This window comes from Drosophila novamexicana, unplaced genomic scaffold, assembly GCF_003285875.2.
Source record: "Drosophila novamexicana strain 15010-1031.04,08,12 unplaced genomic scaffold, DnovRS2.1 tig00000121-arrow-pilon, whole genome shotgun sequence".
In the NCBI taxonomy this organism is placed as follows: domain Eukaryota; kingdom Metazoa; phylum Arthropoda; class Insecta; order Diptera; family Drosophilidae; genus Drosophila; species Drosophila novamexicana.
The window spans coordinates 1,896,265-1,918,685 of NW_020824773.1; the positions used below are offsets into that span (position 1 = coordinate 1,896,265).

At 38.0% G+C, this 22,421-nt stretch overlaps 1 protein-coding gene across 1 annotated transcript; it reads left to right on the forward strand.

Annotated features, from left to right (window-relative positions):
• Window positions 1–14,232: 14,232 nt before the first annotated feature.
• Window positions 14,233–16,033, forward strand: LOC115758060 (4-coumarate--CoA ligase 1). Its single transcript, XM_030698574.1, has 4 exons — window positions 14,233–14,382; window positions 14,447–14,841; window positions 14,910–15,026; window positions 15,091–16,033. The coding sequence occupies exons 1-4, from the start codon at window positions 14,233–14,235 to the stop codon at window positions 16,031–16,033; spliced, it is 1,605 nt and encodes a 534-aa protein (XP_030554434.1).
• The last annotated feature ends 6,388 nt before the right edge of the window (window positions 16,034–22,421 follow it).

Sequence of the window (22,421 nt, forward strand, 5' to 3'; positions counted from 1 at the left end):
AACATGATTTTTTTTTTTACATGTTTTTAAGTCAAATTATTCTGTACATATAAAAAGAATATTTTGTATGCATTTTTAAAAACAATTTTTTATATTCGTGCATTTTTTTCAAATGCCTCTGCACAACTTCAATCAATAAATCATTTCCTCTGGCGGTAATTAAATCTTCCAATCAGCGGCAATAAAACGTTTGTAAAAGGCTAACAAAACAAATGATTGCCAATGACTGGGTAATACCCTGTAATTTCATAATAATGTGTTAGCAGCTCTTAAGATTAGCTTCAAAAATATCTATGCAACAGCTTGGCTCTTAAATATGAAAAAGAGATGCATCCGTCCATCAGAGCTATAAGCAATATATGTATATACTATACTATCTATATTATCAATTATTACTAGTTTTAATTATGCCAACAAATTCGAATGCTGGACACTCAAATATTGCAGGGCCACATTACGGTATGCTCCATTCATTATTTTTCTTTTTATTAGTTTAATTATAACTATTATTGTTGTATAGTAGGCAAACATAATTTGGTCAGTATTGTTGCAGGGTATAATAATAAGACGGAAAATCAGCCTGACTCCACGTAGGATGAGCAGTTTTTTTCTATAAACTTTTCAAAGCTAAATCCATGCGAATGTCAGCAAATAAAATTTAAAGCATTTGTAAACAAAACTTAATAAAAATGTGCCATCGCATCAAGTATGCATATGGGATATTTCACAATCTTTTTCTTTTTTGCTTGGCATTCACATCCTTCTTGGCACTACTTTGAACTGATGCTCGCACGTTCCGGCTGCGTCAATGTCGGCGCTAGAAAATCCATTTCCCCATGTACGACCTGGGGGAATAGTCGCTAAGGCGACTTATGCGTACGAGTCGCTGCAAAATAAATTATTTGAGGGTCTCGTCGGTGTTTGCTGTGCCCCAAGAAGCCGGAAAGAGAGCGCTACACAAATTATGATAAGCACTTAAGGATAATAGGCTATGTAGCAATCAATGCGAATCCCAAAGCCCAACTCAAAGAGAGCAAATGAAAGTCCACATCGAGGTCCTTGGCTGCTGCTGCTGCTGCTGGTGCTGCTCAGCTCTGCCCCTGCTGGTCTTGGTTCTTTGCCAAGTGCATGGTCAGCGTCTGGCTCACTCTCTCTTTTTTTTTTCTGCATATATATATTTCCATTTCTTTCCATCGCTTTGCAGCTTGGACAACAAACAAATTCACTTAGATGCCTGTCGACAACTTCGTTTGCCAATTTTTTGTTGCATTCAAATAGAAAATGTACAAATAAAAGAGCAGCGAAAATAATGTAAGCAGTGTGCCAAATAGTTGCTCATACTTGTAGTAGAAATCTCTGTTTACTCTCACAATCTCTCTTTCTCTCCAGGGACAGTGCACAAGTGCAAATGGGAGAAATGCAAATGGCGGCATTTGTTGCAGGCTAAAAAGTTTCACAAACTGCAAATAACAAACAGCCAAACCGGAAAATCGCCTTGAAATGTGTCTGAGGCACATTCAGAGCAGCCAACATGAATTATGGTACCAAAAAATTAGTTCTGTCTGCCCACACACAGTCATAAACACACATGGATACACATACACACACACACACACATCGGGCATTGCCAAAATATTTTCTTATGCATGTGCTTAAATATTTAACATTTGCCCCAAATGTACACAACAAACAATCAGATTGCAAATATCACAAGGAAGTCGACTGTAGCCGACTGCGCAATACGCTGTTAACAATGTAATTATAGTTTTTATGGTTGAAAAGAGGATTCGTGCTTATTGAATTGGTCACTATTAGACTAAGATTTGGACCCAATGTAGTACATTTTTAGCCTACACATCGAAGGAGCATAGGTAAGAAAGGAAGCAAGACAGACAATGCATCAGACTGTAAATAAATTCACAAACATCATTGTTTTTATCAAAAAATGCTAAAATAAATAAATAAATAAATAAATAAATACTTATGTAAAAGTGTAAGGTGAAAAAAAGTAGGTTAAACATTTCTTTGAAGGCCCAAAGACAGCATATGATTGTTGTGAAAAACATGAACTAATCTAACATTAAACTACAAAGTATTAAGTCATTTATAAAATTCGTTTTATGCAAAAGTTCAAGCCACAAATTCTGTAAGTTATAAGTTAACTTATGTATAAGAAGAAAGTAAATCCTAAATATATAAATATAATAGTTAAGTTAAATGAATATTAAATATTTAAATATTTCATGTTAACATATCTTTAGAGTAACTATTTAAATATCTTATGCACAAGCCCCAACTATTACGTTCAGCTGTTATTTTGGTGCCCAAAACTAAACACATTAAATATGTCTGAGTTTAAATAAATTTTTTACATCACATTTTCTTTTAAGCGATAATTTTTCTCAGTTATTCAAGTTAACTAAATGTTTATTGGGCAAACAAGCGTTTCAAAAGTGACCTCCAATTGCAAAGTCCTTGGTCTGGTGGGATCAGCACATGCCAGTCGAAAAGCCTCAACGGACGGGAAGCCCCAAAAAAATTACAACGAACTAAAGCCAATGGACGAAAAGTTAGACGAAGCGTAAAAGCGACAGAAACTAAATAAAAAAACCAAAAACAACCAATAAAACTGGCACTAGTTCTGTATGTTAGGTGGGTGTGTGTGCGTGGGGTAGGGTTAGGGGTACTTAAACATTTGTCTGCCCAATTTAACTAGTGCGCTAAGCAAATAAAGTGCCAGTCGTAGGGTTTGACGGTTGGTTAGTTGAACCGTTGGACGGCTGGACGGTCGGTTAGCGGGCTCCCAGATGTCCACTGTAATGGAGCACTAAATCTATATGCTGACACAGATCCAGATAGGGATCTATGAATAGCACGCAAACAAACAAGATGCAGTCGAGCTAGGCGTTTATTATTGTTCGCCGCTGAAGCATCACACGGGACCTGGTACGCGGGCTGCGGGACATGGGCATCACCAACAGCGCATCACACAGGCACTCGAACACCAAGCGGAAGTCAAAACAATGAGGGCCACCCAACGGAAGCTGCACACAAAAGCAGCAAGGAGCCCGAGGAGCAGAAGGAAGGGACGGAAAGCATTTGGAAGCCAACAAAAGGCGGAAAGCGTGACATTTTGTTCTGGGAATAAACGAGGGTCGTGCTGTTTTGAATGATGTATAATTGTGTGAAGCCCTGGGGGAGTTGTCATTTCGAAAATTTTAAGTGTGGTCAACTAGTCGAACTTTGTCCAACTGGGAACTTCGCTTGCGATTTGCGTATTCTATTCTTTCTGGTTCAACGGGCTGCTAAAACAGCCGCACAAGTGCGAGTATTAATTGCCCCAGAGATATCAACGGACAAGTTGCAGAAATGCTGGCCAAAGTTTCGACCTAACTTAGGGCTAGATTATGCTGATGCTGGCACCCAAGGGACATGCAACATTAACACATTGCCAAAAGTTAAATACACATTGCGTATACGCGATATACATGGAGTATACGAACATAGATTAAGCATACGCATAGGGTAAGGTCCAGTAGAGCGTGTAACAAAGTAATTAAAGTGCGAGAAAAAGTGAGAATTGTTTAAAAAAGAGCAAACCAAAAAAAAAGGTGAATAAATGTGGCGTCAAATTGAATGTCCAGCAACCGACAGAGGTCGCAGCACGGAGCCAGCAGGACAGATGGCATCGGGCATTGAGCTTGGGCAATGCGAAAACGAAATGGAATTAAAGATGACGCCAAAAATAAATGAAGAAAAAGTGGTAGAAGCTGAATTCATTTCAAAAATGCAAGATGCCGTGAAGACGCTGATGAAATGAAGTAGATTTCAGCCGGAATTATAAACAGCTGTAAAAAAGGGAATCGCGCACAAAAAAAAGAAAATATAAATGCCAACGCAGGCAACTGTCCACTTGCCGGAACACGGGAGGACAGGTAGCCAGGTGGGTAGGACACGGACAAAGGCTGCACGTTTTTACGCCCCCCCCCCCCCCCCCCCCCCCCCTCTCCACCATCAATTTTGTCAAATGAATGAAGAGGTGTCTGCGACTGCGATAGGACGCACGGCCGGGACATTCGCAGGTCCAAAACTGAAAATGAAGAGAATTACATCAAGTGTTGGAGTTGTGCTCTTTAAAAAGAGCATCCTCAACCATTCAGTCAAAGGCACTACAGATTCTCGTATCCCTGCCCGGCGTGTTGCCGGCCAAAGGAAATGAAGTTGCTCAACGAATGCGTCCTAATTGAAATGCCTGCAGGGCCGATGTATACAGCGCCTGAAAGCGAACCATTCTTTCATGCATACGTACATCTATATATATATATATATATATATATATATATATATATATATATATATATATGAATATATATGTATGTATACAATACATAGTGCCCTTTGGTGCATCTAGCCTTAATTACAGGCAGTGAATGGCTTGCTTGCGGTTATAACATTTCTCTAAAGAACGTTTGAGGGAAAAGACTGAAGCATGCTGATTTTAGAATGCAATGAATATAGCCAGCTGACAACAGAGAACTATCTAATACTGCACAAATTGCCTGAGGCTGCCAAAATAAAAAAACAAGAAAGGATTTGGAACTGGCATTTGCCAGTTCAATTCAATCAATATTGTCTTTTCATACCCTGTAGCCATAGAATGATGCACAGGCTATTTGGGAATCGTGCATTCTGCGGCGACACTTTAAATTCATAATTTGATAATTTGGGATGTTGCGCAATCTCTAATTGAGTTTACTTAATTCCTATCGTTGATGACAAGCTATGAATTCATCATTGGCTGCATGGATCGTACGTCTATACTTAGTTGTTAATTTGTACTGTAAAAAAATGTATGTTCGTGATCACCATCAACAGACATCCTTATGTTGAATCATAGGAATCAACTACAAAGAATCTTTATCTAGCTTTAAAGGATATATTTGAGAGTTTTTTGCATACCTGCATCAGGTATTTTTTCGACTTGCATGCAGAGTATCCTATAGTCAAAAGCTCCCATCTTAGGCAGTATTACTTGTGGCATTGTTTTTGCCAGTGAACTTTTGTCTGTGCACATTTCTATGATACAATTAATATTGGTTTTTCAAGAGTCATGCATTTAATATTGATGAATTATTGTTTGTACCCCAGGGAGAGGCCAATAAAACACATAGATACACATGGGCCAAGCAGAGAAGAGTGTGAGGGTGGACACAAATAAAATAAATGCTTCGTTAGAACCTTTTGTGTGGCGGCGGGCATAATTTAATATTTGCTATGCCACATATCCAAAACACTTGAATGAATGCTTTGTCGTGATTTCATATTACGCACAAAACCAAATAACTAGCCACTAGAAATAACAAAGTCAACGAGCACAGACAAATTTAATGAGAGGTCTTGAAGGAGTGAGAAATACATATATTCGCCACATGTGTGTGTGTGTGTGTAGCTCTGTGTGTGCGTGTGTTTGTGCGCGCAAATTATTGTCCTGGCCATAGATATATGTAGAGTTATATGTGTGTGTGTGTGTGTGACGAGTGTTGATTTACATTTTTGATTTATTTTATTTATTTAAGCTGCCGCCTGGTGTCAGCGTCTAGGCAGCAACAAATCCACAATCCCACAGTACCAGACCAAATATATTGCTGTCCATAACTTTCATGCCTTCATTTGTATTTTTCTTGATTTTTTTGACTATTTTCTTGTTGTTTTTTTTTTTTTCATGCTTGCGGCCTTAGCTAAAAGCCTTTCGGCTATTGTTGTGAATTTATCGCAGCTTTATTTCCCTTTGCCAGCGTTTTATGCTTTATTACTTTTTCGTTTCATTTTTAGTTGAGGTATTTATCACATGGCTATGCTACTTGAGTAAGATTTAGTATTGGATACATAGTCATAGTGTGCCTACAACTGGGGACACGTTAAGCTCTCTGGCATTAGACAACACGAATTGGCCGAAATACTTTGAGCCGAAAGTGTCACAAAACTAAATGCCTACATTAATTCTGTGATTTATGCTATTTGCATTACAATTAGTAAGCAATAAAAATGCATAATAATCATGTTTTGCCCAGGATTTATTAGAGTTTACTGTGATAAATTGGAGTGTTTAGGCTTTAAGCAATTTCATTTATTTAAATACTTTTTATAAAAGCTAAAGTCGAAGGTGGCTTTTCGTGTAGTAATAACAGTTGAAGTAATTTTCCATATCAAATAAATCAAAAATTCCTATTTGAGCTACAGTCATAATTTGGGGAATGTTGTCTTTTTGTGTATATGCGCATACTTTATGGCACAATAAGATCTACTGCAGTTTTATCAAGATCGTTTGGGAAACAATGAACAATGAGCAATGGTCATATTGACAAGCCACGTGCCAGTTGGGGCCAGGTGTAGAGATTTTGTACATACATATACATATATTCATATGCATATTACATTCTATGAATAAAAATGCAAGTGCGATTATATTGTACTGTGTGCTTTGTGTATTTGCTGCTATTTAAGCTCTTTTTTCCAGTAAAAATGTAAATGTTAGTGTGGCGGCTAGGTATGAGGCGAGGGCAATTAGTTGCCTCGTTTGGTGTCGACGGGCGTTTGAAAGAAGTGGACGAATTATTTTTTTAAATTGCCAGTTGCATTTCTGTAATCATTAAAGGGCTAAACAAAATTGTACATTTTACAATTTATGGGTTGAGTCTTGAGCAAGCACTGTTTTTGTGTACTAGTACGAATGTGTGTATCAATATGCATGTATTAATGAACATAAGTGAATTTCATAATTGCATCAACTATGTGCGCATTTATGTAATACTCCAGTTGATGTTATCGAGGTTCTTTTTTTTTATATATATCCTGGACCCTAATGGTAATTCTATGGCCAGTGTAGATCAATATTCTATGCAAATTATCGATTGGTTGCGTTTTTTTTAGAAATAGGTATCTCAAAGTAGTTGTTTAACTATCTTTATCTTGATTACAAACCTTACTTCTGTGCTTTGTAATTATTTCTCATTTTAAATAAAAATGTATCCATAGTTTTTCTTTTATAAGTATTAATTCTTAAATATCTCCAAAAATGCAAATATGCTTTGGTTAAGGGAAGACGGGAGCAGTTTTTTTTACTTACTTTTAATTTAACTTTTACTTTTACTTTTACTTTAACTTACTTAGTAAAGTAAGATTGGTTGTGTTTGTGCTTCCAACGATTTAGCCATAAAGTATTTTAACGGCCTCATCATGTGCTCTGTTTGCGCTCACTCATCATAATTATCACTTAAGCCCACATTTATTAAGAGTCAGCTGGCTTGGTACACATTATTAAATCATTGACCCCAGAAATGCGCCATGATTTTTGCCATATTATGAAGTACTGTATCTGCTTTAAGAGTTACATAAATTGCCATCAAACTACGACTGCGGAACTGGCTGCGGGAGAGCGTAGTGGTTGGCTTTTAAATTATATACTTATCGCCCGCAAGTAGCTGCAAAGTGAATTAAAGTTGAAATTGTGTTCAAGGCAAGTATATTAATTATTTTACTTGGTATGTGGATACCAAGTACATAACGCGAAACGGCCATATATCCATGTGCATGTAGTGCGAGCGAATAGCAAAGAGGCTGACAGAGTCTGGCAATTACCCACGACAACAAATCGCAGCAAAAACATATGCTGAGGATGTTTTAGTCTAATTTATTGTTGTTTTAAGAGCATGAGTGTATACGTATGTGTGTCTATTAGCAAGGCTGTGTGTGTGTGTGAGTGCATGCTAATGCAGCTATTTTAGTCTGTCGGATGAACACTAATAGATCCTGCACGAGCACGTTTAGACTCAACTCCTAATTAGTCATGGTAGCAGCATAAATACAAAAGCATACCTTAAGGCGTTTAGCTAAGCTAAAATGCTGGCTAGTGTGTGTGCGTGTGTGCAGTAGGTGTTTGTTGTGCGCAATCTTAAATGCCAAGTCATTTAATATGTCGATGCTCATACACTTTTGTTCAAATTTTGGTAGTTGTTAGTGCTTAGTTCTGCCAAGAAACCTTGAACTGTTTAAAAAATTAATTTGGCAGCAGCCATAATTCAAACTGAATTGACTTAGATATACTTTAAATTGTGTTCACAGTAAAGTGTCCTGCAATTAAATTATTATCATCAGACACTTTTGTTTTCTTTTAAATTTAGATACATACATTACTCACGTCCACATAAGCATACATTTAATCATATATATATTACAGTTAATTTGATTGGCTAGCCTCGATACATTTTGGTATCCTTATTATGTGTGGGTAGACCGGCAAGCTATGTATCATCTATAATCCTGTGTCGATTGAGCAAAATATATGTCGAGCTCGAAATGCCAATTAGTAATTACGACGGAAGTTATTGAAAGTACCATTGTCAATACATTTGACTATGTAATTAACCAACTCCAAATTATCGCCCTTGTCGGTTAAATTTAATGAAGTTTTCCATGGGAGATCATAGAAACCTTTTCTATAATGCCTTCCATTAACCTACTTAGCTTAGTTAATAAATAGATATATATAAATATTTTAACAATAATTTTTGTTAAGTATTGTGTTTAGTAATCTTAAATATGAGATGAAACTTGAAAGCTTTTATTTAATTGGGAAATCTTGCTTTTACTTTGTATTACAATTCGCTAACTTTCTTCATTAACTCTCCCGCGTTTACATAGTGGAAAGCACAAGTTCTTTCATAGTCTTTTTAATGTGAATCCGAGGGAGTTAACTCTCTAGCATTAAAAACAAATTCTCACTCATAAACGTTTATTGGCAACCTAAAGAGTAAGGACTATAAGACCATATCGAAGAATATTTCAGCACTTGAATAACACTTGAGAGACATGCACTTAACTCAACTTCTGTAATTAAATAGTTCAACATAGTACGAGGAGGTCTTCGGATGTAATGCATATCAGTTTCAGTGCAGGACACAAAATTCCCAATGGAAAATTTCCTTTGGCATTGCGACCACACCCAAGACAACCAGCATGGCGCTTCCAAAATATTTGCTGTGCATATTTCAGCAAGTGCCAGCATAAAATATCTCCTTATGTCCAGACCCAACAACACTGGGCATGCTCTATATACAAGTATATTCACTTAATTATAGATGCGACACGCAGACCATTCGGCCCATTCACTGGACCATTTCCATTTCTCTAAAGCCGTGCCGGGGGAGGTAAGTCGTAGCCCTGTGGTCTCTAGCCTGCAGCATATTTATGCGTGGCCCGAACAGAACTGGGCCTGGAGCTGACGCCTGTGCGAATTCAGGCTCATTTTGGACCATTAGTCGGCACACAAGGCAGCAATAAACTAACAATTAGACCAAAAATAACAAGCTCAGCACGCGACACACGCACAGGACACACAAAGGACACTCGGCACATGCAAATGTCTAAGAAATAGCACAACATTTCTAAAGACATCTTTAAAATTCTGGCAATTTCTGATATTTTAAGATTTCTAATTAATTTTATTTTTGTTGTACTCTGCATGCTCAATGATTTTATTAATTAATGTTGCTGAAGTGCTTCCATCTGCATACATATATAATATCAAAAGCCGTTTCACAGCAACATTTCTAATTTGATTTGCTTTTAATTTTTTACCTTTGCATATGCCTATTTATTTTTCTTGTGCTATTTAAGTCTTGTCATTCATCTTTTTTTCCCCCACTTCACAAATGTATTTTTTCAACAGGACTCGGAGTGGGTGATGGTAGCAAACAAACCCTCTTGTTCGGAAAACGAAAAGCTTCTCTCTGAAAATATTTTTTGTCATAGGTTCTGATGCTATGTGAAATAAATAAAAATAATAAACCGATGAAAAACTCATTCTGAGTATTTAAATTTCTGTTCGTTTTTTGCTTTTTTTGCTTTTCAATTTATTTTAATTAACCGAGATCTTTGTATTGCCCTGTGCATAAGATTTCAGTAAAATTTAAAAAAAAAGTCAATCAAATATTTAATAAAGATATTTTGTATGTGCTGTGATCATACACAACTATTTATTTATTTAAATCGTCTAATATTAATTCAAATAAAATTCAAAAATATTTGTGTTTTCTTTTCGGTGGAAATGCTGATAAGCATTTATCAATTTTTTAGATGAATCTACGTTTTAAAGCAAACCCTTTTAGAGTTTCGAAACAGTTTCTGATTTTATTCTTCGTTTCAATTAAATATTATCTCACATCAATTATTATATTCATTATATTCATTTTTTATGTATAAACTATGTTTAAGAAATAGTCATAAATAGATTCCAGTTGTTGTTATATCAATTTTTTAAGGCTTACACAAATAAATTTTACAATTTTAAAGTAATTAGCAGCCGTGATAGAGTTTTTCTACTGTCTGACAGCTTTATCTGCTACCAACAACATTTTTTAAACTTAAATAAATTTTAATTAAATTTTAAGACAATTTGTATTTATTTTCCACCTTGTCCAAGACCTCAGTTAAGCAAAACAAATAAAAAGATTTAACAAAATACTTTATCAATTAAAAACATGGCTAATCAGGCCACCTTAATGAGTTACGCTTAAAGAGTCAGCTGCTAATTATAAATGTGAAATGCCAGCTGCACTCTGAACATGGCCACAACATTTTGTTCAATTTATGGTTTTTGGCAATAACCCACATTTTCTGTAGCCTGAACACGCAGAAATGTGGCTGCAATTTCTACCTGTAGGACAACCGCATAAAAACAGCAATCAGGGCTTAGGCAAACAACAACGACAACCACTACGACTTCGAAAATGACAACGACAACAAAAATAACAACCTGGACAACAGAAATAACAACATTGTCAAGCGTTTCTAAGCAAACCAAAGCCACAGGAGCAACAAACTAGAAATTGCAGTTCGTAGGTGGCTGAGTAAGAACAAAAAAATATATTTCATAGAGCGCAAAAAGCAAAGCCGGTGAAAACCGGTGGAAATTGTACCGTTAGTCATGGCATAGAGCACTTGCACTTACCATTCACATCACACGCTCACGTATGCGTTGTCGGTGCTGTATGTGTGTGCGTGTGTGTCCGTCAAGCGACTGTTGGCTGGCTGTTGGTCGGAGCTCAGTGCAAGCAGCGCAGCCCGAAATTGTTGCGGCAAGTTCACTTCCGTATCCGGTCGCGCACGACACCGTTGCGTTGTTTAACTAAATTTTGTTGTCAAAACTGGAAAATGTTAGCCCGCCAGTTTCTGACAGGAGTTGCAACTAAAGGGCTAACTGCTCAGCTGCCTGTTCCGCTGTCTCGCTGTCTGCCTGTCGCTCTGTCTGACAGAGGCTGGCCAAAAAAAGTTTTCAGTTGTGGCAACGTGTTACGGCAACTGCCGCAAATTCTGGCCGAGTTACGAGCGCACTTAACTTTCACGGCTAACTTTGCCACACTTAACAACACTTGAACGGAAACTTTTATATCGGAACAATTCTTATTATTTACTTAGCTGCCCCGAATTTACCAACTGGCTTGCTTAAAATACTAGTATTTTGTATATAGTCTAATTTCTTAAATGTTTTCGCTAATGCATAATTAATCTACTTTAGATACGTCTTGAGTTCGCTTACAGCTCAACATTTGGCTAAGTTTCAAGTTTATCGTTCACCAAATATCTTTTGCCGTTGTTGCAACCGCTCCGTCTTAGGAATCACCGCAAACTGTTTGCCCGTGCCCGAGATCCAGGACCAGGACTAGTCGTCCTGCCCAGATGCAGCATTTCGCGCGGCAAGAACATCGCCCGGTTTTATGAATGGCGCGATGTTTCTAACGGCCAGGCGGAACGCTGTGGCATTGGAACACGTTTGACGCATGCGCTCCGCATGTATGCAAGATTTATGACAGTTCCGGAGGTCGACATCGAGAGCATCGAGCACGTGGCGCCTCCAACAAGTGTGATAAGCGTGAAAACACGCGCTGATAACGCCAGCACGCAAATTTGGCTTCTTGTCTAAGGTCAGGGACGCCGACCCCCGTATTTGTTAGGGGCAAACACTAGTAAATACGGTGTGCGATATTTGCCCAATGCCACTGTATAAGTTACCAGAAAGCGACCCCGCAGCTTAATTGGAAAGTAGTATGCATTGCATACTATATTTAATTATAAGTATATACATTTTTTATTTTTATGTGCATTTAACAAGGAACATTTTTAATAAAGGGGTTTTTAAAAATAACTTTGAAATTATAAAAAAAAAAATTTAAATGATTTAGTTACTTTTATTGAATTTTTTAATACATTTTATTTAAACAACGTTCTAATGTTATATTATTACAATTATGATTTAATTTCTTATTATTAATTTAAAAAAAAATGGTTTGAGGTCAATGTTGAAGTTGTTATTTGAGCATTTTAAGCTCCGAGCTGGTGAGTGTTAATCAGGTCGATATCTTGGCAAACAGACCACAAATCAGAAGCATTCTACAGCATTGAACAACAACATTAAATTGTAAAGGTAAACAGCTTAAAATTACGCGCTGCCAACCCTTCTAAACAACATCAAGAACAATTGGCTGACTGAAAAGGGGGTAGACGGACACACTTTGTGGGGATTGCACATTTGTGTGTGCGTGTGTGTGTGTGCGTGTATGTATAATTATAATGTGCTTTATCAACTGTCAATATGGTGCGACTTTTGCTTCGCATGACAAAGCAAATTATCCAATGGACAACAGCTGCCTGGCGGTCAGCTAACCGAAACTGAAACCAAGACCGAAACCAATACCAAAACCACCGAAACCAGCGAATAGAGAGTCCATTAAATTCATTGAAATTAACTTGTGTCTTGCGGCATTTAGTCCTTAAAGCTATGCGTGGTTCGGGACCTTTAAGTAGACAAAGGAACTATGAACTCTGTCCAATTTGCATTCTTTTATTTTTATACCAATTTCAGACCTCTTCATATAGTACTATAAAATAGTATTCGCCGCGCCCCAAAAGAGTTTTTTGTAAAAATTGCCCTTGTTGTTGGGCGTAATTTGATGTTAATGTATGCATGCAGCGCAGACCCCCTCGACGTGGAGCATGGGGCAATTCGAGCAACATCAACATTGCTTTGTGTCGGAAAGGGGAACTCATGGAAGAGAGGCGTGCATAAATTACTACACAGCATTACATTATAACAATAAAACTCAAAGCTAGCACCCAACTGCACTAGTTTTGTTCATTAAAAGGCAATTTCAAAATTTCGATACAATCTCTGTTTAAAAATGGCCGAGATTTGTTTAAGCTCATATAATTTTCTAATTTAAGGATAATAATGTAATAATAAATCCTACACATTATTTGTAACTCAGTTAAAAACGGAAAAGTCTGTAGCTGTAATTTTATGGAGTTTATAAAAAGTGTCTAAGTATATAATTAATGTATGTACAAAGTGAACTATTTTAGTTGCAGAATTACGCTCCGCATGCAGTTAAAATTTAAAGATGTTTTTGAAATGGTAATTTAGTTAAAATTATTTTTATGAAGCCACATAAATATCTAAAGTCTGGAACTATTCAATGTTGCCAACATAAAACTTAAAAGGTTTAATTTAAATCTTTTTGTGTTCAATGGAAGAAAAGAAAAAAGAAATAGGGGAAGGCAGAAAAATTATGATAAGGCATTTACCATATATTTCTCTTCTCTCCATATGCATATATTATCTTTACTTATTGGCCACACTTCAAAAAAATAATTAAAATCGAATTAAATTAAATATGAATATAAAGTAAAAATCAACGAATACTTTACGAATCTCTCGTTTTAAGCAAATTTTAGGCGAAGCCGATTGCATTTGGTCATTAAATCAGAGAATATACGTCAAAATTTGTAATCTATAGTTTCACAAATAGAAAACTGACGCAATAAAAGCGTGACGATAGCCACAATAAGTTAAGTAAATTAGCGGCAAGAGATAAGGACATATTCCCAGAAAGAATTTAATTCGAGTGCAAACAAATATCAGCTGACTTTTAAGGTGTTTGAGTTCGTATTGGCCAAGAAGAACCCCCTTAGATAAAACTATGCGGAAAGCTAATCTTTTTAATATGCTTTAGCGGATCTACTCAGTAACCGAAACCAATAAGTCAGCTGGGCTCATATCGGTAGAGCATCAATATGTTAGGCATGATATGATATGGAATGAAGGAGGGTCTAACGATATATAAGGGCAGTCGTTGAACTCAAGTTATTCAATATTTGATTTGCATTGAAGCAAACAAAATGGCAGCTAAAGCTTTGTTTCCAACGCTCTACGATGCGGAGACCAAAACCTGGAGTGGCATCAGAAGGCGTCCATACTATGATCCCGACTGCTCCGTGGGTGAAGTATTCTACACAGCCCTAAGGAATTGGCCCAATCAAGTTGTCCAGGTAAATGACGTAGCCCGTTTAACAGAAGAAGCTCAAATTTGATTAGCTGCTCACCACGATTTAGATCAACGATTCGGACGGCAGGAAAGTGACCAATGCGGAAATCTCCCAATGGGGCACACGCTTGGCTCTATACCTGAGGCAGGAGAAGCTGACTCAAGAGGATGTCGTTGGCATCATTGGCAACTCCAGCACCTATGTGGGGCCCCTGGTCGTGGCCTGCTTCTTCAATGCAACGCCATTCCATGCGGTGAATGCCACGCGAGATGCCCCCACCGTGGCTACCCTCTTTCTGGTGACAAAGCCAAAGATCATTTTCTGCGATGGATCCGACTATGAGCGCATTAAAGAAGTCACTAAGGATTGGGCGCCCAAAATTATAACCCTGACAGGTCGAGTAGAGGGCGTTCGCTTTATTGAGGATCTGCTGCAGCCCGTAGCTGGCGAGCACTTATTTCAGTGAGTGGCATTTTGATGAGCCAAAGGGGCTGCCTAAAACTAATCGTTACCTATTCTTCTTCCTACAGACCCGCTTCATTAAATAAGAATGGCGATCAGACGGCCCTCATTTTGTGCTCATCGGGAACCTCGGGTCTGCCCAAGGCGGTGGCTCTATCCCACAAGCATGTTACCAAAATAGCCCCGTAAGATAGCCAAGCCTGATTTGAATGCCATAGTCTAGTATAATTGAAATGTCACTCCTCTTAGATTTTGCAAAAGCACAGACCTGCTGTTGACGCATGCGACTGTCGATTGGGCGACGGGATTCATCGCCATCGCAATTGGATTACTCTATGGGGTGCCACGCGTATTATTCGATGGGGGCTTCAATGCAGAGAAGTTCATTGGGATGATACAGAAGTATAAGGCCACCACGCTTGTGCTGGCACCCTGGCAGGCCTATGAGGTATTCACCAATCCGCTGGCCACAGAAGAGTCCTTGGACTCTATAAGATTTTCCTTTATCACCGGTGGCTGGATCTCGATGCAGGTGCTGCAGCGAGCGCAGAGCCTCATGAAGAAATCCATTGTGGCCTTCTCTTACGGTACCACCGAAACGGGTGCTATAACGGTCAATATTGATCACAGCCTGGACAGTTCAGTGGGCCGAATCTTTCCGGGTATGCGCATCAGGATTATCGATGAGCATGGCAACAAACTGGCCCACAATGAGGTCGGCGAGGTGCTCATTGACATTGGCTCCAACTGGCTGGGCTATGTGGCCAATCCCGTGGACACGGAGGCCACACTGCAGAATGGTTGGATCAATCTCGGCGATCTAGGCTACTTTGACAGTAACAACAATCTTTACCTCGTGGATCGCAAGAAGGATCTGCTCAAATACAAGTCCAAACACTATTGGCCCAATGAGCTCGAACAAATAATCGCCGAGCTGCCCGATGTTCTACATGTCTGTGTGGTGGGTGTGCGGGATATTAGAAATGGTGATGCAGCTGGCGCCCTGGTCATCAAAAAGTCCGGCTCGCCGCTTACCGAGCAGCAGGTCATTGAACATGTCGCCCAGCGTGTTGTCGTTGACTACAAGCAGCTCCATTCCGGGGTACAGTTTGTAGATGTGATACCAAGGAACCAGAATGGTAAGCTCATGAGAAGTCTGGCCAGGGAGGAGTTTGAGGCGCGCATGAAGTAAGTGGGCGCTGGGCGCGCTCAAAGTCTTCGACGCCTATCTATGTATATATTGGAAGTAGTTTTCCTATTTATTCGATTAAATTAATTGCAAAAAAAAATAAATTTTTAGATAATATAAACAAAACGTATGCGTAATAAATGTCTTTATCACAACAAATTATAAAAAAACTTCTTCCGATGTGGCCCAGATCAACAGTCCATGTGACTCTGATATGGTAAGTAGTAAAATGTTATTATATTATTATTGAAAATCAGATATCAATTCAATTACGATATCTTTGAATAATAACGGATGCACCTGGCTGCACAATTCATAACAAAGTTATCGAGGAATGGCGCTCAAAGGTCGCACGTGTCTTAGATTTGAGTGTTTGTTTTTTGTTTGCGTTTAATTTATTATCTGAAGATAAGCTTTATGTAATACCCAATTGTATTCGTTTATTTATTTGCTTAGTTTTCTTATTAGCTCGTATATAAAGCAATTAATAGCAATTTGTATTATACTCTGTAGGCAAAAGAGATAAAGTTCATATTCGTTGCTCTCCGTATGTCGTCGAACCTGTCGTTTTACACTTTTCAAACAGAATACGGAGTTTGATAAAAATACTGGTATTTACCTTCGTTTGAGTTGCCCGACTAGAGGGTACCCTTATGATCGTCATATATATACAAAATTAACTCTGCATTTACGAGCTTCAGTAGTCTCACATATCTGCAAAAGGGAAATGTATACGAGAGTATCCTGAAGATATCCTTCCGAGGCATTCAAAAAGTGAAATATTCCTAATCTGTGTATATTATACGAGAGTCTACATACTTAATTTTGTGTATTTAGTTCTAATAGTTCTTGAGTTATTTTTAATAAAACAAATTTGCACATTTTTATATCGAGATAATAAACACGTGGTGTGTATGGCATAAGGGAATATTTATATTTAATATGAATTCAAAATCAGATGATTTTCCAATGTTTTTTTTTTAAATAGTACATTTTTGTTAAAAAACAAGTTAATAAACTAGAGAAATTGCACAGAAAAATAAACGAATAAGTAATTTAAGCATTTGATTCGAGGATATATACGAAACTACATTTTCTTGTAATCGATAAATTGTCTGTGATTCAGGAAACACCCCCATTTTAATCTAAATAGGTTTTTCATACTTGATCTGTCTTCAAAATAAATGTTATAGCTGAAAAGCGTGTGAAAACAAATAAAATAAACAAGAGAATAGGCCATCAATCAATCAAATGCCAAGTAGTTCAATTCAAAAATCCCAAACACATTACAAACACGTGTGGCAAACAGATCAGCAGATGCTTTTGCTTTTGCTCTATATAATCGAATGAAAGTCACCTGAGCGCTGATTGCAAAATGTCAATGCGGCAGAGTGAATACGGTGGGGGCAGGGCGTTAAATGGCACGTGAGCATTCAAAATGCCAATCAAAGTCAGGAGCCGGTTACCTTTGAAGGTGATGTGTTGTCTGAGGGCCTCTTAAGGTTGAAAATTCGTGTTTTGTGCGTAATGTCAATTGCAGGCGCCAAAAACTATGCATCGAATGCGTCGACAGATCAAAAGTCTTTCAATAATTTCGACAATTTGCCACAAGCGTGTGGGCAGACGCCCAGGGAGGAAGGGCGGCTCGAGCGCAACATTTCTGATCTGAAAGATGCCCTGCGTGGGCGTGCCAAGTGGCAGGGGCAGGGGCAGCGGCAGAGGCTTAGGCTGAGCGCCAGGCGGCGACTGTGCTTATGTTTAAGCGCGCTTATTTACGACTTGAAATTTGAATAATTTACGATGCTTTCGGCGGCGAAGAATGCAGTCCACAGCATCCTGTGTATAAGAATGTTTATATGTGTGTGTTAGAGGGTAGGGGAGAGAGGAATAGTGGAAAAACAGCGAAGAGGACATCGTTCATTTGGAACAGCTACAGAAGCCAAAGCCATGGAAACATGTAGCAGGACATGGAACATTGAATCTGTTTTTCGGTGCCAAAGCAATTGGCGCTGGCTATTGTAGTTGCGTGGGCGTTGAGAGCTGGGCTAGAAGGGGGTGTGGTCAGTGGCGAAAGGCGCGCGCTTGAATGAAGCGTAAAACGTGGGACCCAACAACAGCAACAACAACAAGTTGCAACTACTGCGAACAGATTGCGGCGAACGGCGGACAGCGGAAATGGCAATGGCAGCGAAACATAAACGGAAACACAAAATGCCGCCATGAAACGGAAGTTAAATTATTGCAATTGTGTTGGCACCGCTTTTCATAACTGTAAATTGCTGCCCCCTCCCCCACCCGTGATGCTTGCATCGCACTTTTCGTTATTCGTGTTTGCAGTTAGAGCAGCTGCAGCTGCAGTTCGTTGCCAAAGTCAATAAGGCACAGCGCCATCTATCGATGGGAACTGGTAAAAGTAGTTGGGAAATTAACAATTACAGCTTCATCAAAGTGTTCTGCCAGTGACATTAGCAAACAAACAGAGACTGACACGAAATGTTCATTTATGACTTTTGTGATGACCCTGGGCATATTCGTAAAAATTGAATAGGCTGAAAGATAATTGGAAAATAAATATATATAAAACTGTTTGTCCAGACTAACTGACTGGTGATCAACGTAGAGCTTACGCCGAAGGAGCTAGAAATCTGTCTTAAGGTGCAGGCTGAGACGGAGTTTTAACTCCACCTGCAGTTGTGAAAAAAACGATCTAACAACATTTTTTGCTAAAGTTTAGTCTCAAACTCATTTTCCGAGAGGTTTTTTCAAATATTCATGATGATGTATCTCACATATTTCGCAAAATCTCTCCAGCATGAAAGTGAAAGTTTATTTTTTGCTTCAAGCCACCACGGCTCTAAAATGAGCGGAATATATTTATTCCAGCTTTTGGTTCTTAATTCGGCATTCAAAATCATTTTTAAATATTTATGGTAAATTTAACTTGAGATAGCAGGGACAAATAAACATATAAAGAATTTTTCCTTGTTTTAATTCCCATTACTTTAAATCTGTCTTTGTAAAAGGAAATCAATTGAAGCAATTTATTTGAAATTATCTGCCATAAATATCGAAAGCCACGTGCTGATTCAAATACTTTAAAATATGTTAAATAGCATATATTTCAGCAGAGAGAGTAAAATATGTTTGAAGTCTATCTGGCATATGTATATATGCATTTATATCAGCAAAGAATGCTCAAACTGTTTACCACTTTATGTTCAAAATTTTATCAGGCATATTTTCATTTTATTTTACATATGTCAATTTTTAATTTGCTCTTGCATCACATTCGAATCGTAATCAATTAACTGCTTATGTTTTAAAACTCTATACACTGCTATGAATTGTATTCCATCTTATACATACAGCATTTGATGTACATAATCAACTTGGAGCACAACGTGGCTCGGGTCTTCAATCACCCATGCTACATATCTAATTATCCATCCCATTTCCGCCCAAAAACCTGCTAGCGACGCATATAAAGAAATGTTTACATGCAATTACCGTTTTAGTGTCACGCTGTCAACTCGAATACCATTTGGAATTGTTTATTACATGCCCAGAGCTCAGATCTCTCAACGCATAGAGAGGGAGAGACGGATTTGGGTGTGGCAAACAGAAAAGTCTGTTGGCCGCATTCTTAATTACAGTGCCTGCAATTTATCATCGGCTAGCAATTTCAGTTGGAAGCTGCAGGTAAAAATGCTGCTGGCTGCTTTCGCTCCACATGTTTACAGCCAGTAGCTGCCGTGTGTACGGGGTAAACATTAAACAGAACCGAACGAGCTAAGGAGCTAAAAACTGCAGATGCCCCGCGTAAAACAGCTACTAAGTGCTTGCTAATTGAATTGTAGAGTGTACAACGGGATAAAATTGTGTAATGTCCTGTAATTTTAGTAAACAACTAACTGGGCATAAGAATTAAACAGTTTCCTGCGTTTTGTAAGTTAAAGTAAGAATAGATAAGACTATTAAACAAATGTATTATATTATTCGTTAATAATAATAAATCTAAAATTCAAACCAAAAGGAAAAACTCACGTAGAACATAATATTATATCTTATTATTTTGTTAATGACATTTGATTTTAATGTTGATAAGTTTTGCGCTACAATATGAGTGAATTCCCAATTAATTATAAAGCATAAACACGTTTGACTTTATTTATGATAATTTGCATTTATTAGCAAATATACAAACTTAGAGAAAAACGACTCTTTAGAGAAGATACTGAAGTTAAGCAGCCAATTGACGAGGCAAAGACCTAAGCCAAACCAAGCATTTTGAATGTGAATTTTTATCAACATTCTTTTCAGCTGTGTGTCCATTGTGATGAGGTAAAATAAATTAAAATCAATTATACAAATTTGCGATAAGCGAATTTTGCAGCTGTTAGCCCAATGATAAGGGTTTTTATTATTGCGAATAAAATAAATTTCTCCCCAACTAAACACTTTTATAATAAGTAAGTAATTAGCTGGCATTAAATTCACTTGGCCTGCCTGCTGAAGGCCATAAAAGTCGCAATTCACGCGACTATCGCAGTCGTATATTTATATAGCCCCTACTCTGGCGTATTCGGACAGATTTATGGTAGCGGCATTAAACGGCAGTACGCCGTCCGTAGGCGGCTGCAGCTGTCATTTCCGTTTCCTTTTGGTTGCACTTGGCATTTGGGGCTCTTAATTAAGAGCTCCATTTGGGGCGCACGTGGCGCGATTACTGAGTGCAGCAAGCAGCTGCATGTCTGATAATAAAAACACATGTTGACATTCGCCCACTGTGCTACCTACATAACTGCAAGTGTTCTTTGGGGGCGTGGTCCGTGTAGGTGGCTTCACATCAAATTTTTAGTGCCGTTTAAGCCATTTGCACATTTTCGTTTATGGCCTTTGCCATTTCGCTGTTGTCTTCCTGTCAACACATCTTGTTGCTGCTGCGGGCGTGCCTATTAGACCTGGCCAGCCTCGAGTAGTTGATGCTCTTTTGTTAGCTCGAAATTGGAATGTCATAAAAGCGTGTTTGCTTATTTAAAAAATCGTAAAAGCGCGTCAGAGACAAAATGAGAGCGGGTCGTGACAAGAACGAAAATTCAAGGCATAAGAGGTCAACAGTTGTTTTCTTGCTCAAAATGTGATTGTTGTTGTTCCTGCTTACATTTCTGTTGGGCATTCTCCTGCTGTTTGACTTGGCTTTACGAGCATCCTTATTTGGCGCCCTATCGCACTGCTGTCTGTTGGCGCTGACTTCCGTTTCCGCTTGCATGCCTCGCATTGTTTCATTTCGATTGTATTTCTGTTTTTTTTTTTTGCTTATCACCCTGGCACACATGTGTCTTAAATTTTGTTGCGTGATTCATATTTTGGCCTTTGACTTTCAACGAGTTTTCTATAAAAACTAGTTAATCTACTATCCAGTGGCAGTTAACAGTATTCTTCAAGTCGTATTCGAGACTAAGACTAAAATAAAGAGCGTTTCAAAGGTCAACTCAAATTATTTTCAAATCAAATGTCTGTCATATATAAAAATAATAAAAAAAATATAATATATAAATATAATAAAAAAATGTATATATCAAAAAATGGTTTTAATACGAATGAAGATATAAATAAGTTTACTTATATAAATGAAAACATCTATATATTTATGTAATAAATAGTAATAAGCAATAACGTTATTGTATTGTCTTTGAATACTCTGTAAATATATAACATAAATAATATAGAAATTGTTCTAAATTTTTTTAAAATTGTTTTGAAGCACTGTATCAATTGGTAGAGCACGATTGTGTCTATCTGTGAAGTCCGTGCTCCCTGTTTATCATTAAGTTCAATGAATACTCGTTTTGATATGCTTTTGTTGTTTTTTATTTTTATTTGTTTGGCATGCGACCTTTTGACCCTTTTCTTTTTGTTGAAATGCGCATTTACCTCAGTTAACTGGAAGTTTGTTTGCTTCCTGTCAATGTGAACGCAACGAACTGCAAATATGAACCGTAAATTGAGTTTCTTATAGCCAACGTCCGATATCAGTCGGCATTTTGTATTGGACCTTTAAGCTGTGGACACCTTAAATGAAGGCATTTTTCTAATGAATTTACGCAAAGCTCACGCTCATTAACCCATTAGTGCCACACAAAGCGTTTCCCATTGCTTTCGGCGAAAACTGACCTTGGCTTGGTTGTGGAATTGGAATTAAAATGGCAGATGGTGTTGGGAGTCAAGGCAATGCCAGGCATTGGCAGTAATTTGATTTAATCATCGTCCTGTAGACCCTTAGGACGAGTGAATGGCAATGAATTATTCATTTGACTTATTAAAGGATTTCAATTGCTTTTGCTCCAGACAGCAACTCACAGCTGCCAGCTGAAGGCGACGGCTTTGAGTG